The sequence below is a fragment of the Spermophilus citellus genome (assembly GCF_964194105.1).
Source record: "Spermophilus citellus genome assembly, chromosome: 2".
In the NCBI taxonomy this organism is placed as follows: domain Eukaryota; kingdom Metazoa; phylum Chordata; class Mammalia; order Rodentia; family Sciuridae; genus Spermophilus; species Spermophilus citellus.
Window position 1 is genome coordinate 81454155 of NC_138183.1, and position 21207 is coordinate 81475361.

Consider the following 21207-nt stretch of genomic DNA (forward strand, 5'->3'; position numbering starts at 1 on the left):
ACTAGGTTAAATAGTGATTCCATTCCCAATTTTCCAAAAAATCTCCATACTGCTTCCCATATTGGCTGCTCCAATTTGCAGTCCCACCAGCAATGTATGAGTGTACCTTTTCCCCCACATCCTCGTCAACACTTATTGTTGTTTGTCTTCGTAATAGCTGCCATTCTGACTGGAGTGAGATGAAATCTTAAAGTAGTTTTGATTTGCATTTTCCTAATTGCTAGTGATGATGAACATTTCTTTATATATTTGTTGATTGATTGTATATCATGTTCTGAAAAGTGTCTGTCCAGGTCCTTGGCCCATTTATTGTTTGAGTTATGAATTTGATGGACATTATCATCCAAAGTACATGTATGAAGACACAAACTGGTGTTTATATACTTTGTATACAACCAGTGATATGAAAAATTGTGCTGTATATGTGTAATAAGAATTGTGATTCATTTTGCTGTCACATATAAAAAAAGAATATAAACAACAGTAAATCTTGGTGCAGATGTTTGGAAAAAGACACACTCATACATTGCTGGTGGGACTGCAAAGTGTTGCAGCCAATATGGACAGAGTTGGGAGAATCCTTAGAAAAATGGAAATGGAACCACCCTTTGACCCAACTATCCTACTCCTCGGTCTATATCCAAAGGACTTAAAAACAGCATACTGCAGGGACACAGCCACATCAATGTTTATAGCAGCACAATTCACAGCAGTTAAACTGTGGACCCAACCTAGATTCCATGCCCTTCAGTAGATGAATGGATTAAAAAATGTGACATATATATACAATGGAATATTACTCAGCAATAAAAGAGAATAAAATCATGGCCTTTGCAGGTAAATGGATGGAGTTGGAGAATATAATGCTAAGTGAAGTTAGCTAGCCTCAAAAAACCAAATGCCGAATGTTTTCTCTGATATAAGGAGGCTGATTCCTATTGGGGTGGGAGGGCAAGCATGGGAGTATTAGACAAACTCTAGATAGGGCAAATGTGTGGGGGTAGAAAATATGGTGAAATGAGATGGGCATCATTACCCTAAGTATATGTATGAAGACATGAATGATGTGAATAAAATTTGTGTACAACCATAAATATGAAAAATTGTGCTGTATATGTATAATATGAACTGTATTGCATTCTGCTGTCATATATAACAAATTAGAATTTTTAAAAAAGAGACAAAAATAAATAAATAAATAAAAATAAAAGGCTGAGGATGTATGTAGCTCTGTGTTAGAGTGCCCTAGGTTCAATCCCCAGTACTGCTAAATAAATGAACACATCTTCTTAAAATTTCTTTAAATAAAACATTATTATGCTTAAAGGTATTGTTGAAATGTAAACACAGAATGTAATATTCAAATATAAGTATTAATCATTTGGTATCACAGGATTCTGTCATCATTTTCTTATACCTACTCTTTCACATCTGTGGCCCAGATTTCTGCAAATATATGAGAAAACTTTTTTTTTTTTTTAGTTCTACGGGACAATAGAATCCATTTGATATATTTATACAACCATGGAATATATCTTATTGTAATAAGGATTCCAGTCTTGTGGATGTATACAATGGTGAGATTCACTGTAGTGTGTGTACATAGGAAAGTTATGTTGGATTCATTCTATTGTCCTTCCTGTTCCTAAACATCCTCCCTTCTCTTCATTCTCCTTTGTGTATACTACTGAACTATTCTTCTCCTCTTCTTGCCTTATTATGTGTTACCATCCACATATCAGAGAAAAGTATCAACCTTTGGTTTTTTGGGAATTGGCTTTCACTTAATATTATAGTTTCCAGATCTCTCCATATAACAGCAAATGTCATAAACTAATTCTTCTTTATGGCTGAATAATATTTCACTCTGTGTGTGTGTGTGTGTGTGTGTGTGTGTGTGTACCACGATTTCTCTATCCATTCATCTGTTTATGGGCATCTAGGTTGGTTGCATAGCTTAGCTATTATCAATTGTGCTGTTGTAAACATTAATGTGGCTGTGTCACTGTAGCCTGCTAATTTTGACTTCTTTGCATATATCCTGAGGAAGGGTATAACTGGGTCAAATGGTGGTTACATTCCTAGTTTTTGAGGAATCTCCATACTATTTCAAAATTTTTCATTAACTTTGAAAAGCCTGTGATGATTTTTCAATAGAATTTTTTAAATTTTATGATCACTGTTGTGACGTTTACTTCTTGTTAAGATGACATAAAGCCAACTTCTTTCAGTAAAATGCACAAGTGATTGTATGTGTTTAGCTTTGCATGTATGGTTGGTATGATTGTGTATTTTTTGGTTAATATAAGTACACTTTTAAAATAGTAAATTTGTAATAAAAATATTCTCTTCTTAAAAGCCAAATAACATAATGGATTTACAGAAAGTTAAGAAGATATTACGTAGGCCTAAAAAATATACAAAAACTTAAATATTTATTATAACAATATGGAACAAAATAATTTCATTATTCTAAAGCTGTAATCATAGTTTTTTAATGTAAAGCATTTTATTTTATTTTTATTGATTTTATAAAAAAATAAATGACAGTGGGATGCATTACAATTCTTATTACACATAAACAACACAATTTTTCATATCCCTGCTTGTATATAAAGTATGTTGACACCAATTCATGTCTTCATACATGTTCTTTGGATAATGATGTCTATCACATTCTACCATCCTTGCTAACCCCCTGCCCCCTCCCTTTTCCTCCCAACCCTCTGCCCTATCTAGAGTTCATCTATTCCTCTCAAGGCATTTTAAATTGTAATGTTTAATCTTTTATGCAGATCATTTCTTTTTCTGAAGCCAAAAGATGAGGACTATCAAAGGTGTGAACCAATTGACTTTGAAGAAATTATAACAAATGATGGAGCTCTTCTTAAGAAGAAATATAGATCTACAAACCCTTCTAAGAAATCATTTATTATTAATATCGTCCCTGAAAAAGATAGTTTGACATCTCTGTCAGTATATTCACAAGATGGTTGGGACTTACCTTATATAATGCATTTGTGACCACCCATCCTACTTCGAAATCTTCTTCCTTATAAAATTGCTTATTATATTGAGGTATTTTTGATTTGGGATTTCATTATTTTGTGTGTGTGTGTGTGTCTGTGTGTGTGTGTCTGTGTGTCTTCCTGTCTGACTTTGCAGCTTGAGTTACTTAAAATTATGAAAAATAAAAATTGTTTTGTAGTTCTAGTAAATGTTATATAGTAGTAATAAAGAATATCTAACAGATATTCTTCAAGTAGAAATGTTTTAATCATGTATAAAATGATGAATTAAAGTACTTTTCACTAATTTACCTTAGAAGTCTGTTAAGCCTAATACAAATTATTTGCACAACTGTGGTATGCCATTTATAAAATAATAAGTAATATGCAGTTCTCTTAAAATTAAATTTAGAATATGGAGATAATAAAATTGCATATAATCACCATTTGATGAGATCATTGTTTTAGACAACATATTGCATGTATATTTCATATATTATTTGTTTAAAAGATGAATACTAATTTTTGAAATGAGTATGAGAATTAATATTGAAATAACATTTAAGTACTATACATAAGCAGAAAAGCTGGCTACTTTGTATTATATTTAATGCTAATTCCCTAAAAGAGTTGTTTGCCCTCTGAAGGTGCTTTTTCCCTTAAATACTCGAATTTATTTTAGCAGATTAAGTATGGTTTTCTCATAAGGTTATAAAAGTAATATCTCCATCATAGATTTCATATAAATAATCAATTTTTCAAACTTATCACATGAAAGAAAGTACTTTTTCACTATATTTATCGTAGATTCATTTTGCTTTTTGAGTTATTATATTCCTACACTTTCTAATACATTCTTTGCTGAAGGGAGTTAACATATCTGTGGTTAAAGAATATCTGTTTACCACATGAGTGACAGATAGTTAGTTGCACTTTGCTGTCAGATTTGAGATTGTATTTTAATTCTGTAATTTGCTAGTTGTATGTTCTTAGGCTATATTTTATAATATTTTGTTCCTAGTATATAAAATGTGAATAATAATAATACTTGCATGGATAGGATATGGGGAAATTATTTGTTGGTGTACATAAAGAATTTAGCATAGTGCCTAAGAAACACTCCAGCACCACCACCATCAACCACCATCATTTTTGTGTGTGTGAAATATTATTTAGCATATAAGGAGTCAGTAGCTGATATTTTGCTTTAATTAATTAAAAATTTTAAGATGAAGAGATTCCTTCATCTTATGTTATGAACAATATTAATTGTAAGAAGGAACCAGGAAAGAAATATTGAGAATACTGGTAAGATACATAGATGCACTGTTTACATTTACATTCTTATAGAATTTTTTATTTGATGCTCTTGGAATCATATTCTGTCTGCCAGTTCCCAAAGGATGTGATCAATTTTTTTAAATACAATTTATATAAGTATGGGAAAAGGGAATAGAAGAGGAAAGTATGGTTAGGAGACTCAAACTTAGAGGTCATAGAGATAGGAATTCAGGTAATGGAAGCATGGTTGGAGAGCAATGAACAGTTTTGAGGGATACATAAGATGTAATATAGTTGTTGGATATGTGTGAATGGATTGGTAAAAATCAAGATTGGAAACTGGCACTGTGGCACAAGCCTATAATCCCAGCTGCATGGGAAGCTGAGGCAAGAAGATTATAAATTCAAGGCCAGCCTGGGCAATTTTTTAAAAAATTAAAAATGCTAGGTCATAGAGCACCCCTGGGTTCACTCCCCACAGCTGTCAGAACAACAACAACACATCAGAAATGGAAGGCAGTAAAGATTATTATTTTGGATTGGCATTAGCTTTTTATGTTTTTCGTTATTTTGTAGTTTTCAAACTATAATCACTTGTAGATGTTTTTGGTTTACTAATTATATTTATAATGTTTTACATATAATTTCCAATGAAGTTTCCTACTGCTTATTCTTCACAAGAGTCTTTGAAGTAGTTTTTAGACCATTTTACAAATCAATTACTCAAGTCTAGATTGCATATTTTACAGAGGTTTTCATCATTGGCAAAGTTAGAACTTCAATGTAGGTCTTCTAACTGATTCTGATTGTTATTTCAAGAGTTTTTTGTATAGCATTAGAATAATAAAATAGAACTTTTGGATGATTATTCAGACATTTCAAAATTTATTGTATTTTTTCATTACAGGGGATTGAAAATACAGTTTTTACTCTCAATGAAGGATATTCAGCCCAAGTTTATACTGAGCAAGTGGATAAAACCAAACTACATTTAAAATTGCTTGATTATCTTAATCATGATTGGAAAAGTGAATTTTATATAAAATCTAATCAACAAGACATTAGTTTCATCAGTTTTACCTGTGTTACAGAAATGGAAAAGACGGATTTAGATATTGCTATCCACATGACTTACAACACTGGTCAGGCAATCGTGTCATTTCATAGTCCATACTGGATGGTCAATAAAACTGGCCGAATGTTACAATACAAAGCAGATGGAATTCATCGAAAGCATCCACCCAATTACAAAAAGCCAGTTCTCTTTTCTTTTCAGCCAAATCACTTTTTTTATACCAATAAGGTATGTAACTTTTTTCTTACTCTTGCTCTTCTCTCTTTATGATTCCTATTTGGAGCACTAAAGTACTTTGAAACTTAGGTAGAAATAACATTTGTACATGAGGTTAAATAGATTTAACATTTAATGTTGAGAAAGGTTTTGTGTATTAATGTAATATTTAGTTTATGCAAAAAAAGTTTTAAATTGTCAGTTTAAGTAAAAATTTTTAAAGGTACTTGTAATATCTTTAAAATATTTTTTCCTAGGTTCAGCTTATGGTAACTGATAGTGGGTTGTCAGATCAGTTTTCAATTGATACTGTTGGTAGTCTTGGAGCTGTTAAATGCAAAGGCCCCAAAATGGAATATCAAGTAAGTTCATTCTGTGTTCAAGCAACTTTTATTTAAAATATCTGTTGGTTACTTAAGAAAATTTTATAAGGATGTTATAATAATATAACAGTCTTTGAACTGTTAATTTTTTTTCCTTAGGTTGGTGTCACTATAAACCTTAGCAGTTTTAACATTACCAGAATTGTGACATTTACTCCTTTTTATATGATTAAAAACAAGAGCAAATATCATATATCAGTGGCTGAAGAGGGAAGTGATAAATGGCTCTCTCTTCAATTGGAGCAGGTGGGTAGATGAATTTCAAAAATGTATCTCTTTGAATTCTCCTTTTTTGAAGTTAGATGCCTGAAATTTTAACCCTCCCCCACCCCAATTTTGAATCAGTTCCATGAACTTTTATTGAGTATTTGTACTAGGCTTTCAATATTTAATTATCAAAAACTAGACCTTTCTCTATAGGAATGCATAGCTTGTTCAGGAAGGTAGACACCAAATTAGTTAAATATACTAATGGAATTAGTTAAGGTATAGAGGCATTAAAGAGGAGGAAATGATTTATTTTCTCTTTTAGAAATGCCTTCATACAGAGTAGATTAAGCCAAACTTTCCTTCAAATTATTTGAAGTAACTTATGAAATTTTGATTGTGTACCATCATTTGCTGTCAGATCTACATAAAAGTTTCTAAACAATTGACTTAGGTTGATAGAATATTTACTTTCTATAAAACTTGAAACTTATGTGTCTTTTAATATTGCTTTTCCTTTAGTCTGTTTTTATTTTCCTACTGCATCTTTATTCAAACATTTTAGATGTTCAGATTCTCCTTCATGTATCTTATATATCTTAATATTCCTTTTGTCTTTTCCATGTCTTTAACTCTTTGCTACATTCTGGATGAGTTCTACTTTGTATATCTCTTTCTTGTTTTTTTTTTTTTTTTTAAATATTTATTTATTTATTTATTTATTTTTAGTTCTCGGCGGACACAACATCTTTGTTGGTATGTGGTGCTGAGGATCGAACCCGGGCCGCACGCGCGCTACCGCTTGAGCCACATCCCCAGCCCCTTTCTTGTTTTTTTTTTTTTTAATTTACTGTGTCTAAACTGCTATTTATGACTTAAACTACTGATTTTTCATTTAAATATATTTCTCATTTCCAGAAGTTCCACCTTTTTCAATTCTGTTCATTCTTTCAGTGAATACTTACCATGGACTTTTTGTTTGTTTTTGTTTTGTTTTGTTGTTAAATACTTAATTGTAGGTAGACACAATACCTTTATTTTACTTTTATGTGGTGCTGAGGATCAAACCCAGTTCCTCACACATGCCAGACAAGTGCTCTACCACTGAGCTACAGCCCCAGCTCCTTACCATGTACTTTTTATGTGACTTGAATTACATCTGTTAACAAAATCTCAAGTTTCTGTCTTTGGTAGTTTACAATTCAGTGAGTGCAAAGAAAAACAATAAATCAATAATAACCTAATCAGTTAATAAAATGTATAAGAAAGTTAAAAGTCTAATGAGAGAAATAGAAATCAAGTAATATAAGGAATGTCAAACATTCTGAAGAGCAAGGAGTGACCTTTAGTTTTAGTAAAGTGATCAGAACTCACTGAAGTCACCTTTGAACAAAAGCTTGCAGGAAATGAGAGTAGCTGTCAAGAGCTCAACTGAGCTGACAGATACAGGAGTAATTGATTAAGACAACAAGCCAGAATGAAAGTAACACAATCAAACTTTTAATCATTTACTTTGAATAGTCCAAGCAAGAGGCTAAATAAACCAGATAGGGCACTTACATCCCCTTGTTCCATTTTCCCTTCTAGGAACATTCCCCTTCTGGGATGAAGTGGATCAGCCCAGACATTGGGGTTGTCTCCCTGTTGAAGGACTCCTTAACAAAAGGCTCTGGCAGTTTTACGAACCTGAGGGATGAAAGAGGGCAGAGTAGAAAAATACTGAGCACTGAGAAAGAGTTTTCAGGGCTTCTCCTCTTCTCAGATAAACCTCTGGCAGAGGCTTCTGAGGAACTCCTCTGCTCATGAGCCCAGATAGAGAGACCTCCAAATGAAAGTGCCTGGGCTAGAAATGCAGGTATATCTAAAAGTATTGGGTGAGGGAGAAATGAGGGGGATTGTCTTTGAAACCACGGGAGGGTACTTAGTTAGCCTTGTGAGGCCTGATGGAATATTTGAGGAGAAAGCATTAGACACAGAAGGATAAACCAGAATAGGGATTCTAAAGAGGGAAAGTATTTGACACGTTTGAGGGCTATCAAAAGAGGCCAGTGATACTGGAGAGGGAAAAATAGTAGAGGAAAAGCATAGTGGTAATGAAGGATAACTATACAGAACTTTGTAAGCCTTTACAAGGACTTCACCTTAACCGAGTGAAATGGGGAGCTTTAGGAGGGTTTTGGTCAAAGATTAAACATAGCACGTTTTCAAAACATACTTACTGATTTAATATATGATTTATCTTTGTGAGTGTTCCACATAATCTCATTAGCTTTATGTTTTTCTTAGACATATTTTTTTCTGTGATTTTGTGATAACATTTTTGTCTTGATGTATCTGTGTCTCTCAGATATTGTCAGGTCTTGATTATCCTATGAAAACCTTATCTGTAGAATGTCTTTCAATAGTTAGTTCATATTTACATTAATTTCAATCACAAATGCATAATGACTCTTTAAAATTTGCTTTGTTTTTTTTGTTGTTGTTGTTGTTTATCATTTCAGCCTAAGGTAAATTTTCTTTCATGTGTTGAATTTTTTAAATTCTAATTTTGTTATTTGGCTTTTTGTTCTTGATAGGGGAATGGGGTCTCACTTTGTTGCTCAGGCTGACTTTAATTTTTTTTTCTTTTGTACTGGAGATTGAAACCAGTACTTTACCACTGCACTACATCCTCAGTCCTTTTATATTTATTTTTATTTTGAGGCAGGGTTTCTGTGAGTTGCTGAGGATTTTGCCAAGGCTGACCTCAAACTTGTGAACTTCCTGTCTCAGGCTCTCAGATAACTGGTATTACAGGTGTGCAGCTTGTTTCAAACTAATGGGCTCATGCAATCCTGCTTCAGTTTCCCAAGTAGCTGGGACTGTAAGCATGTTTCTAATTTGACTCATACTGATCAACCTTATCATATTAAGATGCATACTCACCAGGCATGTTGGCGCACACCTATAATCCCAGTGGCTCAGGAGGCAGAGGCAGGAGAATTGCAGGTTCAAAGCCAGCTCAGCAAGGCCTAAGCAACTTGGTGAGACCCTGTCTCAAAAAATAAAAAAGGCTAGGTATGTGGCTCAGTAGTGAAATGCCCCTAGGTTCAATCCCCAGCACCAAAAGAAAGAAAAATACTCATGATTATTACTGTTTTTGATTTTTAACCTTATCTATATTTCTCTGTTTCCCTTCTACAAAAGACAAAAACGTTAGCACTTTCTTGAGCCTCAAGAGGCCTCACAGTTTTAAATACATTATACATTATTAAGCTCAATACATTGTACATTATTAAACTCCAGTATTAAGCCAAAGCTGTCAAGGAATCATAGCCTTGAGGATGTCTAAAATATACAACATTTTTAGTCTTTTCAGTTCTTCACAAGAAATATGCTTGGATTAGTTGTATTGTTTCTATTTTGACTCTCCCTGGTAAGTACCTGCTAGGATACAGGAAGTCTTGACAGGGGGGGGGGGCGGGGATCATAGTAAACCTCTTACATCCTTAACCTTGTTCAATAACTAATTCTACCTTTCATGGTTGAATAAAACCGACTTTAACAAGCTAAGACATTTAGCTCAGTTTTGCTACAGAATTGTCCCCAGGTAAAAACTAATTATCAACGTGTAGAAGAATGAGACTATTTCCTTATTTCTCACTCTGCACAAAAATCAACTCAAAAATGTATCAAAGACATAGGAATTAGACCAGAAACTTTGCAATTCCTGGAAGAAAATGTGGGGTCAACTCTTTAACATATAGGTACAGGCAGCGATTTTCTCAGTACAATCCCTAAAACTCAGGAAATAATGCCAAGAGTTAATAAATGGATTGACATCAAAGTAGAAAGCTTTTGCACAGCAAAGGAAATGATTAAAACTGTGAAGAGATAGCTTATGGAATTGGGAAAAATCTTTGCTCTCTGTTCTTCTGACTGCGGATTAATATCTAGAATGTATAAAGATCTCAAAAACCTTAATACCAAAACCCAAATAACCCAGTTAATAAATGGGCAAAAGAACTAAACAAATACTTCTCAAAAGAAAAAATACAAATACCCAACAAATACATGAAAAAATGTTCCAGATCATTAGTAGTTAGGAAAATTCAAGTCAAAACTACACTGAGATTTCATCTCCCTTCAGTTAGAATGGAAGCCATCATGAATACAAAAATAATAAATGCTGGAGAGGGTATGGAGAAAAAGGATTACTTTTACACTGTTGGTGGGATTGTAAATGAGTACAACCACTATGGGAATCCATATGGAGGTTCTGCAAAAGGTTATACCTCTACTCAGTATTTATCCTTAAGAATCAAAGTCAGTATACTGTAGAGATACATGCATACTTGTGTTTATATCAGAACAATTTGCAGTAGTTAAACTATGAAATCAGCCTAGTTGTATGTCACTAGATGAATTAATAAAGAAAATGTGGTATATGTACACAGTAGAATTTTATTTAGTCATAAAGAATGAAATCATGTCATTTGCAGAAAAATAGATGGAACTTGAGAACATTATTTTAAGTGAAATAAGCCATACTCAGAAAGTTTTCTGTCATTATGGAAACTAGAGAGGAAAGAGAAAAAAAAAAGATGTTTGTGTGGGGGAGAGTATCTTATGAAAATCAAAGGGAGGTTAAGGGAAGGGAAGAGGAGATGAAAAGGAAATACTGGGGCATGATACTGGTCAAATTCTATTGTTACATTGTGTGCATGTACAAATATGTAACAACAAATCCCACCATTATGTACAACTAAAAAGGGGAAAAAAGAATTGTCTCCAGGTCATATATGATAAAGTTCAGGTATCATACATGAAAAGGCTCTTTGAAAACACTGCATGACCAATCAAGTGACCAATCTGGTCAGGACCTAAGATGGAGTTGACTATAATTTATACAGAAGGCTAGTTCTCCATCTTGTTTTTTTAATTCTTGTCTTTGTTTCCAGTTTCTGTCATCCAGTCTTTTTTCTGGTGCCTTCACCGTCTCCTCTGTCTTTAGCTTGATTTCCAAATCACAGATGTCCAATTATTTTAAGATTCCAAGCTTCTTTCCTTCTATGAATTTTAGATTACTTTTTTACTCTTAATAATATTAAGAGCTTAATTACATTTTCTGACTCATCCATAGTGTGTACTTATACTTAATTAACAAATAATATCCAAACATGATTTATATTTTTAGTAATTAAATGAACCTTTGTTTTAAACTCAACATCTGCTTCCTAGTTTCTGACTCAGCTTAGTTGCTGATTTTTCAACACTTCTCTGAAAGAAGTCTGTTTTCTCCCAAGCACCCTATTTATCTTTGCTCTCCAACTTAATTACTCATTGCTGCTTGTATTTTTAGTACTTGAAAGTGATAACCCATTTCTAAATTGACAGTTTATAGCTGTTCAGCTAAGCAACCTAATAACAATGTTGAAAGAGTTTGGTGGTTTTGTTGTTGTTTGTTTTGGGTACTCAGAATTGAACCCAGGGGGCTTTACTGCTGAGCTACATTGCCAGCTCTTATTATTTTACTTTTTTAAATTTTGAGACAGTGTCTCACTAAGTTGCTGAGGCTGACCTTGAATTTGAGAACCTCCTATTTCAGCCTGCTGAGTCCCAGGGATTATAGGCATTCACAACCATGCCCAGCTGACAGAGATTTTTTGAAGTTTATTTTACTACTATGATGAGTTTATTGCAACAATATAAGTATTTTTGATAAGATCTGTTTATTTTTATAAATATATGTAATATATGTTCTTAGTGTATCCCCTTTTGGCCTGAGGACGCTGGCAGTAAACTTCTTATTCAAGTTGAAAGGAGTGAAGGTCCTCCAAAAAGGATATATTTTAACAAGCAAGAAAATTGTATTTTATTGCGTCTGAATAATGAGGTAAGTTATTTTTTCACAAGAATCTTTGAAAAAGCTACTATGTATTTACTAGTATTTTATTTTACTTTTTAAAACAATTATCTGTTTTTCCCCTCTCACTAAAAATGAACCAACATTTCTTTTTAAAAGGGAAAAGGTACCAAAGATAAAAAGAAATATTTAACAAAATTAAAAAATATATATTTTTTAGTTGCAAATGGACACAGTATCTTTATTTTATTTACTTATTTTTATGTGGTGCTAAGAATCAAACCCAGTGTCTCAAGCCTGCGAGGCAAGCGCTTTACCATTGAGCTACTACCCCAGCCTTAGAACAAATTTTTTAAAAATTAAAAAATTTTAAAAAAGAGAAATTTAAGATAAATTAATTATCACACCGAAAGTGAGTTGGAGTGCCTAAGATGCTAGATAGGAGATCTAGAATTCCACAAATATGCATACAAAAAGAATTCATTGTTTCCCAGAAATGCAATATAAAATGCTTATTTTCTAAATTGTCTTCCAGATTATCAAGTTATGAATAGTTTTATTACTACATGTTATTAATAATAATCTTGGGGAAATTGTCACATTAAAGAATGTTTTCCTTTCTTTTAGCTTGGAGGTATCATAGCAGAAGTTAATTTGGCTGAGCATTCAACCATTATTACATTTTCAGATTACCATGATGGAGCAGCTACATTCCTGTTAATAAATCACACTAAGAATGATCTTGTTCAGTACCAACAAAGGTAAGAAGATTATCACAAATATGGTAACTCCTGATTTAGCCGAATCTAGGTAACGAGACATTTATAATGATTTCTCATGAATATAAACATAGATAATGGTATTGTGGTTATAAGAAACAATGTCCTACTTTTAAAGAAAGGTATACTCAAGTTTGTAGGGATCAAACCAACTTCATAATTTACTTTCAAATGCTTCAAAGAAAGAATCATGAAGAGTTAAACAAAGTATAGCCAAAGCTTGATCATTTTTTAGTCTGTTGAAAAATGTCAGGTTTGTTCAGAGTCTCAAAATTTGGTCTTTTTGAAATTTTCATATTTTAATAAGCATAATGTAATTATAAAATTTTAGATTTTTTTCAGATATCCTCTTCTCGCTAAAGTGTATGGGAAAAGAACTGCTTCCTAAATACCAAAACTCAAGGTTGATGGTATAGGACTAATCTTAAAATTGTTTATTTCAGTTTTGTGTGATATCATACCCTCTTGGTGCTACTGTAGTTTATGCAACTCTATGTTCCACTACTTAGTGGTTCCAGGTTATCCTGAATTTATTGTGTCTGAGTATTTTGTTTTCATCTCTTACTTTTTAATGGGCCCATATCTGTTAGTGTATTTATACTTTTCTTTCGCTTCCAAATGTAAAACTTATAATAATTGATTTAAATCAAACACATATTGAATAGGGACCATAGAACTAGTCTAAGAAGTACCTAGAAGTCCTCCTTGTCTATCATTGTCTCATTTGTTTGAGATATTGAGAAAGGATACTTCCTGTTTTTTTTGTTTTTTAATTATATTATAAAAAACATAAATTCTGTCTTAGTCTGTTTGGACTTTTTTGTAAATAACAGAAATTTATTCCTCACAGTTTAGAGGCTAGAAAGTCTAAGATCAAGTCACTGACAGATTGAGTAATCTGGTGAAGGCTCACTTTCTATTTCATAGCATTCTGTCTGTATATTTGAACTTTCTCACTAATTTATAGAATTTTTTTCTAAAAGCTCATTTTTATTCCTTTGCAAGTAACTGGCTTTTCTGAATGTTTACAAGGGTTTCTCTTCCCTTTGTTTTTTTAAATTTAAATATTTTACTAAATAGGCATAGGATCATATTCTGTTTTTGTTGATATTATCTGATAGCCAGTGAAGTCTTTTAATCTTCAGGGTAAATTTATTTGGCTCAGAAAAACTTTAATTTATTACTTCTTTGATTAAATAATTTCTGTTTTTCTTATTGAAATCTTTTTGTGAATGAGCTGAATTTCTTATATTGTGTCTCACATCTTATTATTTTAAAAATAACTAAGCTACACCTGTTTTTGCCACAGTAACTAACACTTAGGGAACAGTTGCCAGTTAAATTCTCTTAGATTTAGTATGAATCATATAAAATAGTTGAAATTTTTTCCATAATTTGAATTAAAACAAAAATTGACATTCATTTCAAACTTGAAGATCTTTATTTCCTAAGTGAGATGCTTTCCTTAAAATATTTTCTTAGAGATTGCTTATTTCATTATATAAGGAAAATTTGTCTAATTCAGAATTTCTACAAATCTCAATAGGCTAAGAATTATATATTATCTTGTATTTTTGATATATTATCTGGTTGCATTTAACTTAATACCTATTTTTGCTACTTTTAACAGTTGTCTCAGTGATATTGAAGATTCCCTTCCTCCTGGAAAAGCAGTGTTTTATACCTGGACTGATCCAGTGGGCTCTAGAAAATTAAAGTGGAGTTGTGGAAAAAGCCATGGGGAAGTAACACAAAAGGACGTAAGTGTTAGTTTGATTATTACAGTGTTCTCAAGAACTCTTTTTGGTTTTGTGGGTCTGTGTGTTTTTTAAAAGATTATTTTCAGCCTTGATGATTTTAAGAATTGTTCTATATTTGTAAAATAACTGCCAGTGATTTAAAATATAGTATTTAGGCTCTTTTTTATTTGTTTGTTTGTTTCTTTTACTATTTCTTTCTTTCTTTCTTTCTTTTAATCTAACCAGAAGCTAGATACAGTTGGAAACCAGAAAGAACTAGTTTTATCCCAAAGAAGCAGGATCTTTCAGATTTACTCCAGTAAAACATGCAAACCACATGCAAAACTTTTCTTCCTTTAAAACAAAACTATATAGAAATCCTTCCTTATGTTCATTGTAAAAAAAGTGAGTTCTGTCCAGCTTTATCTTATCCAGAAATATTATAAACCAGAAGTAGTCTAATTTTGTCCACATCTCTATATGCTTCTACTAAGTTGTAAAAGATAAAGCTCTGCTTACAGAAGTGCTTTCAGCATTCACCTCATAAAGAGATAAATTATTGGCCCTGACAGTCATCTTAGATTTAACTGCTTATGTAGAAAACATTTAAGGGTCCATTGAGTATACTGTTAAGAATTTATTTCTTAGGGGCAAGTTCAGATAATAAGGTTGTATACAAACATTTTCTAATAACATAAATGACTTTCAGAAAATATTTTCTTAAAGTTATATTTGACCTTCAGAATTCATCTTAATTTGACCCTATTCTAATGTTTTTCTTCCCTTTTATTATTATTTGTTCCTGACTATCAATAGGCCAGTGATTTCTCTCATTTCTCTTTTAGAAAGGAGACTGGACAGTTTTATTATTAAGTGTGTTTTTTGTTCTAGGGTTTTGTTGTTGTTCTTGTTGTTACTATTTTTTGAATTAACAGCCCTGTATCAAATTAAGGTAATTGCTTTCTACTCCTAGTAGTTGCTGATTTTTTTTAAATTAAATGCTTTCAATTTTTATCTATTGAAAATGATTATGTGCCTTTGGGACTTTATCTTATTTTGTAGATGGATTTTATGATTTAGTTTTTTAATATTAGGCCACTTTCACATTTTGGGAATTGACTTGCTAATGGCTTAAAACTTTTTGTTTGAATATTCATGAAGGAGATTGGCCTGTAACTTTCCTATCTTGTAATTTCCTCTTCATAATTTGATATCAAGGCATTCTTGGCTCACTAAAAATCTTAAAAAATATTTAATCACATTTTCTAGAAGATTGATGTGAATCAATATGATGTCCTCTTTGGATGTTTGATAGAGTTTACTAATGAAGCCAAGCAGTCCTTGCCTGCAGTGGGAAGGTTTTGAATTATGAACTCTATTTTATTTTTACATATAGGACAATCCACTTTTCTGTTTATTCTTATTTTGATGTTTTTCTAAGAATGTGATCTTTTCATTGGAAATTTCTAATATGTTGACATAAATATATTCATAATACCCTTTTTAAAATTTTGAATATATTTATGGTGATGCCCTTTTTCATTCTTGGGATTGTTTATTTGTGCCTTCTTTTTTTCTTGATTAATTTTGCTAAGGGTTTATCAATTTTATAAGTTGCTTTTTTACACAAGAAAATCATGGTTTCTTTAATGATATCTTTTATACATGTATTTTCAGTTTCACCAGTTTTACTCTATTTTATTTTATATTATGTCATCTTTCTTTAGATTTACTTTGATTATTTTTTTTAACATCTTAAGATCAATACTGTATTAGTCTGTTCAGGCTGCCAAAACAAAGTACCACTGACTAGATGGTTTAGACAAAAGAAATTTATTATCTCCTTAAATGTTCCATCTCCAGATACAGTCACATTGAGTACTAGGGCTTCTACATAAGTCTTAGGGGAAAACAACTTAGTTCATATCTAAATCACTATTTTTCAGATATTTTTGCTTCATATTTGAAGTCATTTAAAGTCACTAATTTTCCTCACAAAATAACATTAACTTTATCTCACAAATGTTAATTTTGCATGTTTATTATCATTTAGTTCAAAATAACTTTCTAATTTTTTTTTATTGGTTGTTCAAAACATTACAAAGCTCTTGACATATCATATTTCATACATTAGATTCAAGTGGGTTATGAACTCCCATTTTTATTGTTACTTATTTTTTATATTTTAGTTTACTGGTTATCATATACTTTTTTTTTTTTTTTTTTTGTACTGGGAATTGAATTCAGGGGCACTTGAATACCGAGTCACATCCCAAGCCCATTTTTGTATTTTATTTAAATAGAGATAAGGTCTCACTGAATTGCTTAGCACCTCGCCATTGCTAAGACTGGCTTTGAACTCGAAATCCTCTTGACTCAGCCTCCCAAACTGCTAGGATTACAAGCATACGCCACCGCGCCCAGCCTTACATTTTAATAGTATGGGAACTTTCTCATTTTCATTGATTTCTGATTTAATTCTTCTGTAATTTGGGAAAATATTTTGATTCACTATTTTGAAATGTTTAGATTAGCTATGTGGGCCAGTCTATGGTCAGTAACTAATTCATATGTATTTGAGAAAAAGAAAATGTTCTGTAGCTTTTTAAAGAATGTTATATGGTTTTTGTTAGTTTGTTCAGATTTGTTAATTGTGTTATTTAAATCTTCTGTATCATTTATTTGCTTGTTATATTTGAGAAATATGTTAAAACAGTATAATCATAAATTTGTACATTTCTCCTTTTTGATTCATTTATTTTAGCTTTTCTATTTTGAAGCTATGTGATTAGGTAATTACAAATTTTGAATTGTTATATCTTCCTGGTCATATCATGAGGATATAATGTTGCAGTGCCTGACATAGTATCTTCTTAGGCCCAAACATCTAGACTCACAAAATGCTTATAGGCAATTTGCACCTGCTTATTTCTTTTTTTTTTTTTAGTTGATTTTTTAAAATACACAACAGTGGAATGCATTACAATTCTTATTACACATAGAGAACACAGTTTTTCATATCTCTGTATATAAAGTATGTTCACACCAACTTATGCCATTGTACATGTGTACTTTTTTTGCATTACAATTCTTAATACACATATATACCACAATTTTTCATATCTCTGTATATAAGGTATGTTAACACCCAATACCTGTACTATGTATAATGATGACCATCACATTCCACCTCCTTGCTAATTCCCTTCCCCCTCCCTTTGCTTCCCAACCCTCTTCCCTGTCTAGAATTAATCTAATCCTCCTATGCTCTCCCTCCCTACCCCACTATGAGTCACCCCCCTTATATCAGAGAAAACATTTGGCATTTGTTTTTTGGGAATTGGCTGACTTCACTTAGCATTATCTTCTCCAATGCCACCCATTTACCTGCAAATGCCATGATTTTATTCTCTTTTATTGCTGAGTAAAATTCCATTGAGTATATATCCAACATTTCTTTTATCCAGTCATCTATTGGAGGACATCTAGGTTGGCTCCACAGTTTAGCTATTGGGAATTGTGCTGCTATAAACATTGATATGGCTGTGTCCCTGTAGTATGCTGTTTTTAGGTCCTTTGGGTATAGTCTGAGAAGGGAAATAGCTGGGTCAAATGGTGATTCCATTCCCAGATTTCCAAGGAATCTCCAAACTGCTTTCTAAATTGGTGCAGCCAATTTGGAAAATTGTATGAATGTACCTTTTTTCCCACATCCTCGCCAACACTTGTTGTTGTTTGTCTTCATAATTGCTGCCATTCTGACTGGAGTGAGGTGATATCTTAGTTTTGATTTGCATTTCTCTGATTGCTAGAGATGATGAGCATTTTTTTTCATATATTTGTTGATTGATTGTATATCCTCTTCTGAGAAGTGTCCGTTCAGGTCCTTGGCCCATTTATTGATTTATTTTTTGGTGCTTAGCTTCTTGAGTTCTTTATATACCTAGAGATTAGAGCTCTATCTGATGTGTGAGGGTTAAAAATTTGCTCTCAGGATGTAGGCTCTCTATTCACCTCACAGATTGTTTCTTTTGCTGAGAAAAAAACTTTTTAGTTAGAATCCATCCCATTTATTGATTCTTGTTTTTAATTCTTGTGCTATAGGAGTCTTATTAAGGAAGTTGGGGCCTAATCTGACATGATGGAGATTTGGGCCTACTTTTTATTCTATTAGAGGCAGAGTCTCTGGTTTAGTTCCTAGGTCCTTGATCCATTTTGAGTTAAGTTTTGTGCATGGTGAGAGATAGGAGTTCAATTTCATTTTGTTGCATATGGATTTCCAGTTTTCCCAGCACCATTTGTTGAAGAGGCTATCTTTTCTTCAGTGCATGTTTTTGGCACCTTTGTCTAATATAAGATAATTATAATTTTGTGGTTAGTCTCTGTGTCCTCTATTCTGTACCATTGGTCAACCAGCCTGTTTTGGTGCCAGTACCATGCTGGTTTTGTTACTATTGCTCTGTAGTATAGTTTAAGGTCTGGTATAGTGATACCACCTGCTTCGCTCTTCCTGCTTAGAATTGCTTTAGCTATTCTGGGTCTCTTATTTTTCCAGATGAATTTCATGATTGCTTTTTCTATTTCTATGAGGAATGCCATTGGGATTTTGAACAGAATTGCATTAAACCTGCATAGTGCTTTTGGTAGTATGGTCATTTTGATAATATTAATTCTGCCTATCCATGAGCAAGGTAGATCTTTCCATCTTCTAAGGTCTTCTTTGATTTCTCTTGCTAGGGTTCTATAGTTTTAATTGTACAGATCTTTCACCTCTTTTGTAAGTTGATTCTCAAGTATCTTTTTTTTTTTTTGGACATTGTGAATGGGGTAGTTTTCCTCATTTCCATTTCAGAGGATTTGTTACTGCTATACAGGAATGCCTTTGATTTATGGGTGTTGATTTTATATCCTGCCACTTTGCTGAATTCATTTACTAGTTCTAGAAGTTTCTTGGTAGAGCCTTTTGGGTCTTCTAACTATATAATCATGTCGTCAGCAAATAGTGCTAGTGGTTTTAAGTTCTTCTTTTCCTATATTTATTCCTTTAATTTCTTTTGTTTGTCTAATTGCTCTGGCCAGTGTTTCAAGAACTATGTTGAATAGAAGTAGTGAAAGAGGGCATCCCTGTCTTGTTCCATATTTTAGAGAGAATGTCTTCAATTTTTCTCCATTTAGAATGATATTGGCCTGAGGCTTAGCATAGTTAGCCTTTACAATGTTGAGATATGTTCCTGTTATCCCTAGTTTTCTAGTGTTTTAAACATAAAGGGGAGCTATATTTTGTCAAATGCCTTTTCTGCATCAGTTGAGATGATCATATGATTTTTAAGTCTATTGATGTGATGTATTACATTTATTGATTTCCATATGTTGAACCAACCTTGCATCCCTGGGATGAATCCCACTTGATCATGGTGCAAAATCTTTTTGATATGTTTTTGTATTTGATTTGCCAGAATTTTATTGAGGATTTTTGCATCTATGTTCATTAAAGATATTCTTTCTTTGAAATGTCTTTTTCTGGTTTTGGAATCAAGGTTATATTGGCCTCATATAATGAGTTTGGAAGTACTTCTTCTTTTTCTATTTCCTGAAATAAGTTGAAGAGTATTGGTATTAGTTCTTCTATAAAGGTCTTGTTGAACGCAGATGTGTATCCATCCAGTCCTGGGCTTTTTTGTAGAACTCAGGTGTGTATCCATCTGGTCAAAGACTTTTTTTTTTTTTTAATATTTATTATTTTTTAGTTCTCGGCGGACACAACATCTTTGTTGGTATGTGGTGCTGAGGATCGAACCCGGGCCGCACGCATGCGAGGGGAGCGCGCTACCGGTTGAGCCACATCCCCAGCCCGTCAAAGACTTTTTTGATGGCTTCTTCTATTTCCTCACTTGATATTGGTCTGTTAAAATTGTGTATATCTTCCTGACTCAATCTGGGCAGATCATATGACTTAAGGAATTTATCGATGCCTTCACTGTCTTCTATTTTATTAGAGTATAAGGTTTCAAAATAATTTCTAATTATCATCTGTATTTCTGGAGTGTCTGTTGTGATATTTCCTTTTTCATCACATATGCTGGTAATTTGAGTTCTCTCTCTCCTCTTCTTTAGCATGGCTAAGGGTCTGTCAATTTTATTTATTTTTTCAAAAAATCACCTTTTAGTTTTGTCAATTTTTTTTCGTGCAATGTATACCTATTTTTATTTTTTTATTTATGAAATTTATTTATTTACCCTAATGTGTTATACATGATAGCAGAATGCATTTCAATATATATATAGAGCACAGTTTTTCATTTCTCTGGTTGTACACAAAGTAGAGTCATACTACTTGTGTCTTCATACATGTACTTAGGGTAATGATGTCCATCTCATTCTACCATCTTTCTTGCCCCATCCATCCTCCCTTTCCCTCCCTCCCCTTTTCCCTATTTAAAGGTCCTCCATTTCTCCCATGATTCCCCCCAATCCGCATTATGGATTAGCATCCACATATCAGACAAAACATTCAGCCATTGATTTTTTGGGAATTGGCTTTCTTTACTTAGCATGATATTCTCCAACTCCATCCGTTTACCTGAAAATGCCATGATTTTATTCTCTTTCAATGCTGACTAATATTCCATTGTGTATATATACCACAGTCTTTATCCATTCATATATTGAAGGGC

General features: G+C 32.5%; 1 protein-coding gene across 1 annotated transcript in view; it reads left to right on the forward strand.

Moving 5' to 3' along the window:
• Window positions 1-21207, forward strand: part of LOC308641541 (intermembrane lipid transfer protein VPS13A-like) — a gene marked incomplete at its 5' end in the record, with an annotated part of 147541 nt that overhangs the window by 54472 nt on the left and 71862 nt on the right. The window contains 8 exon segments of the mRNA XM_081280216.1: window positions 2796-2976; window positions 3025-3078; window positions 5197-5592; window positions 5838-5942; window positions 6063-6209; window positions 11917-12045; window positions 12643-12776; window positions 14425-14554. Of these exon segments, the coding sequence (XP_081136342.1) occupies window positions 2796-2976; window positions 3025-3078; window positions 5197-5592; window positions 5838-5942; window positions 6063-6209; window positions 11917-12045; window positions 12643-12776; window positions 14425-14554 (1276 nt within the window).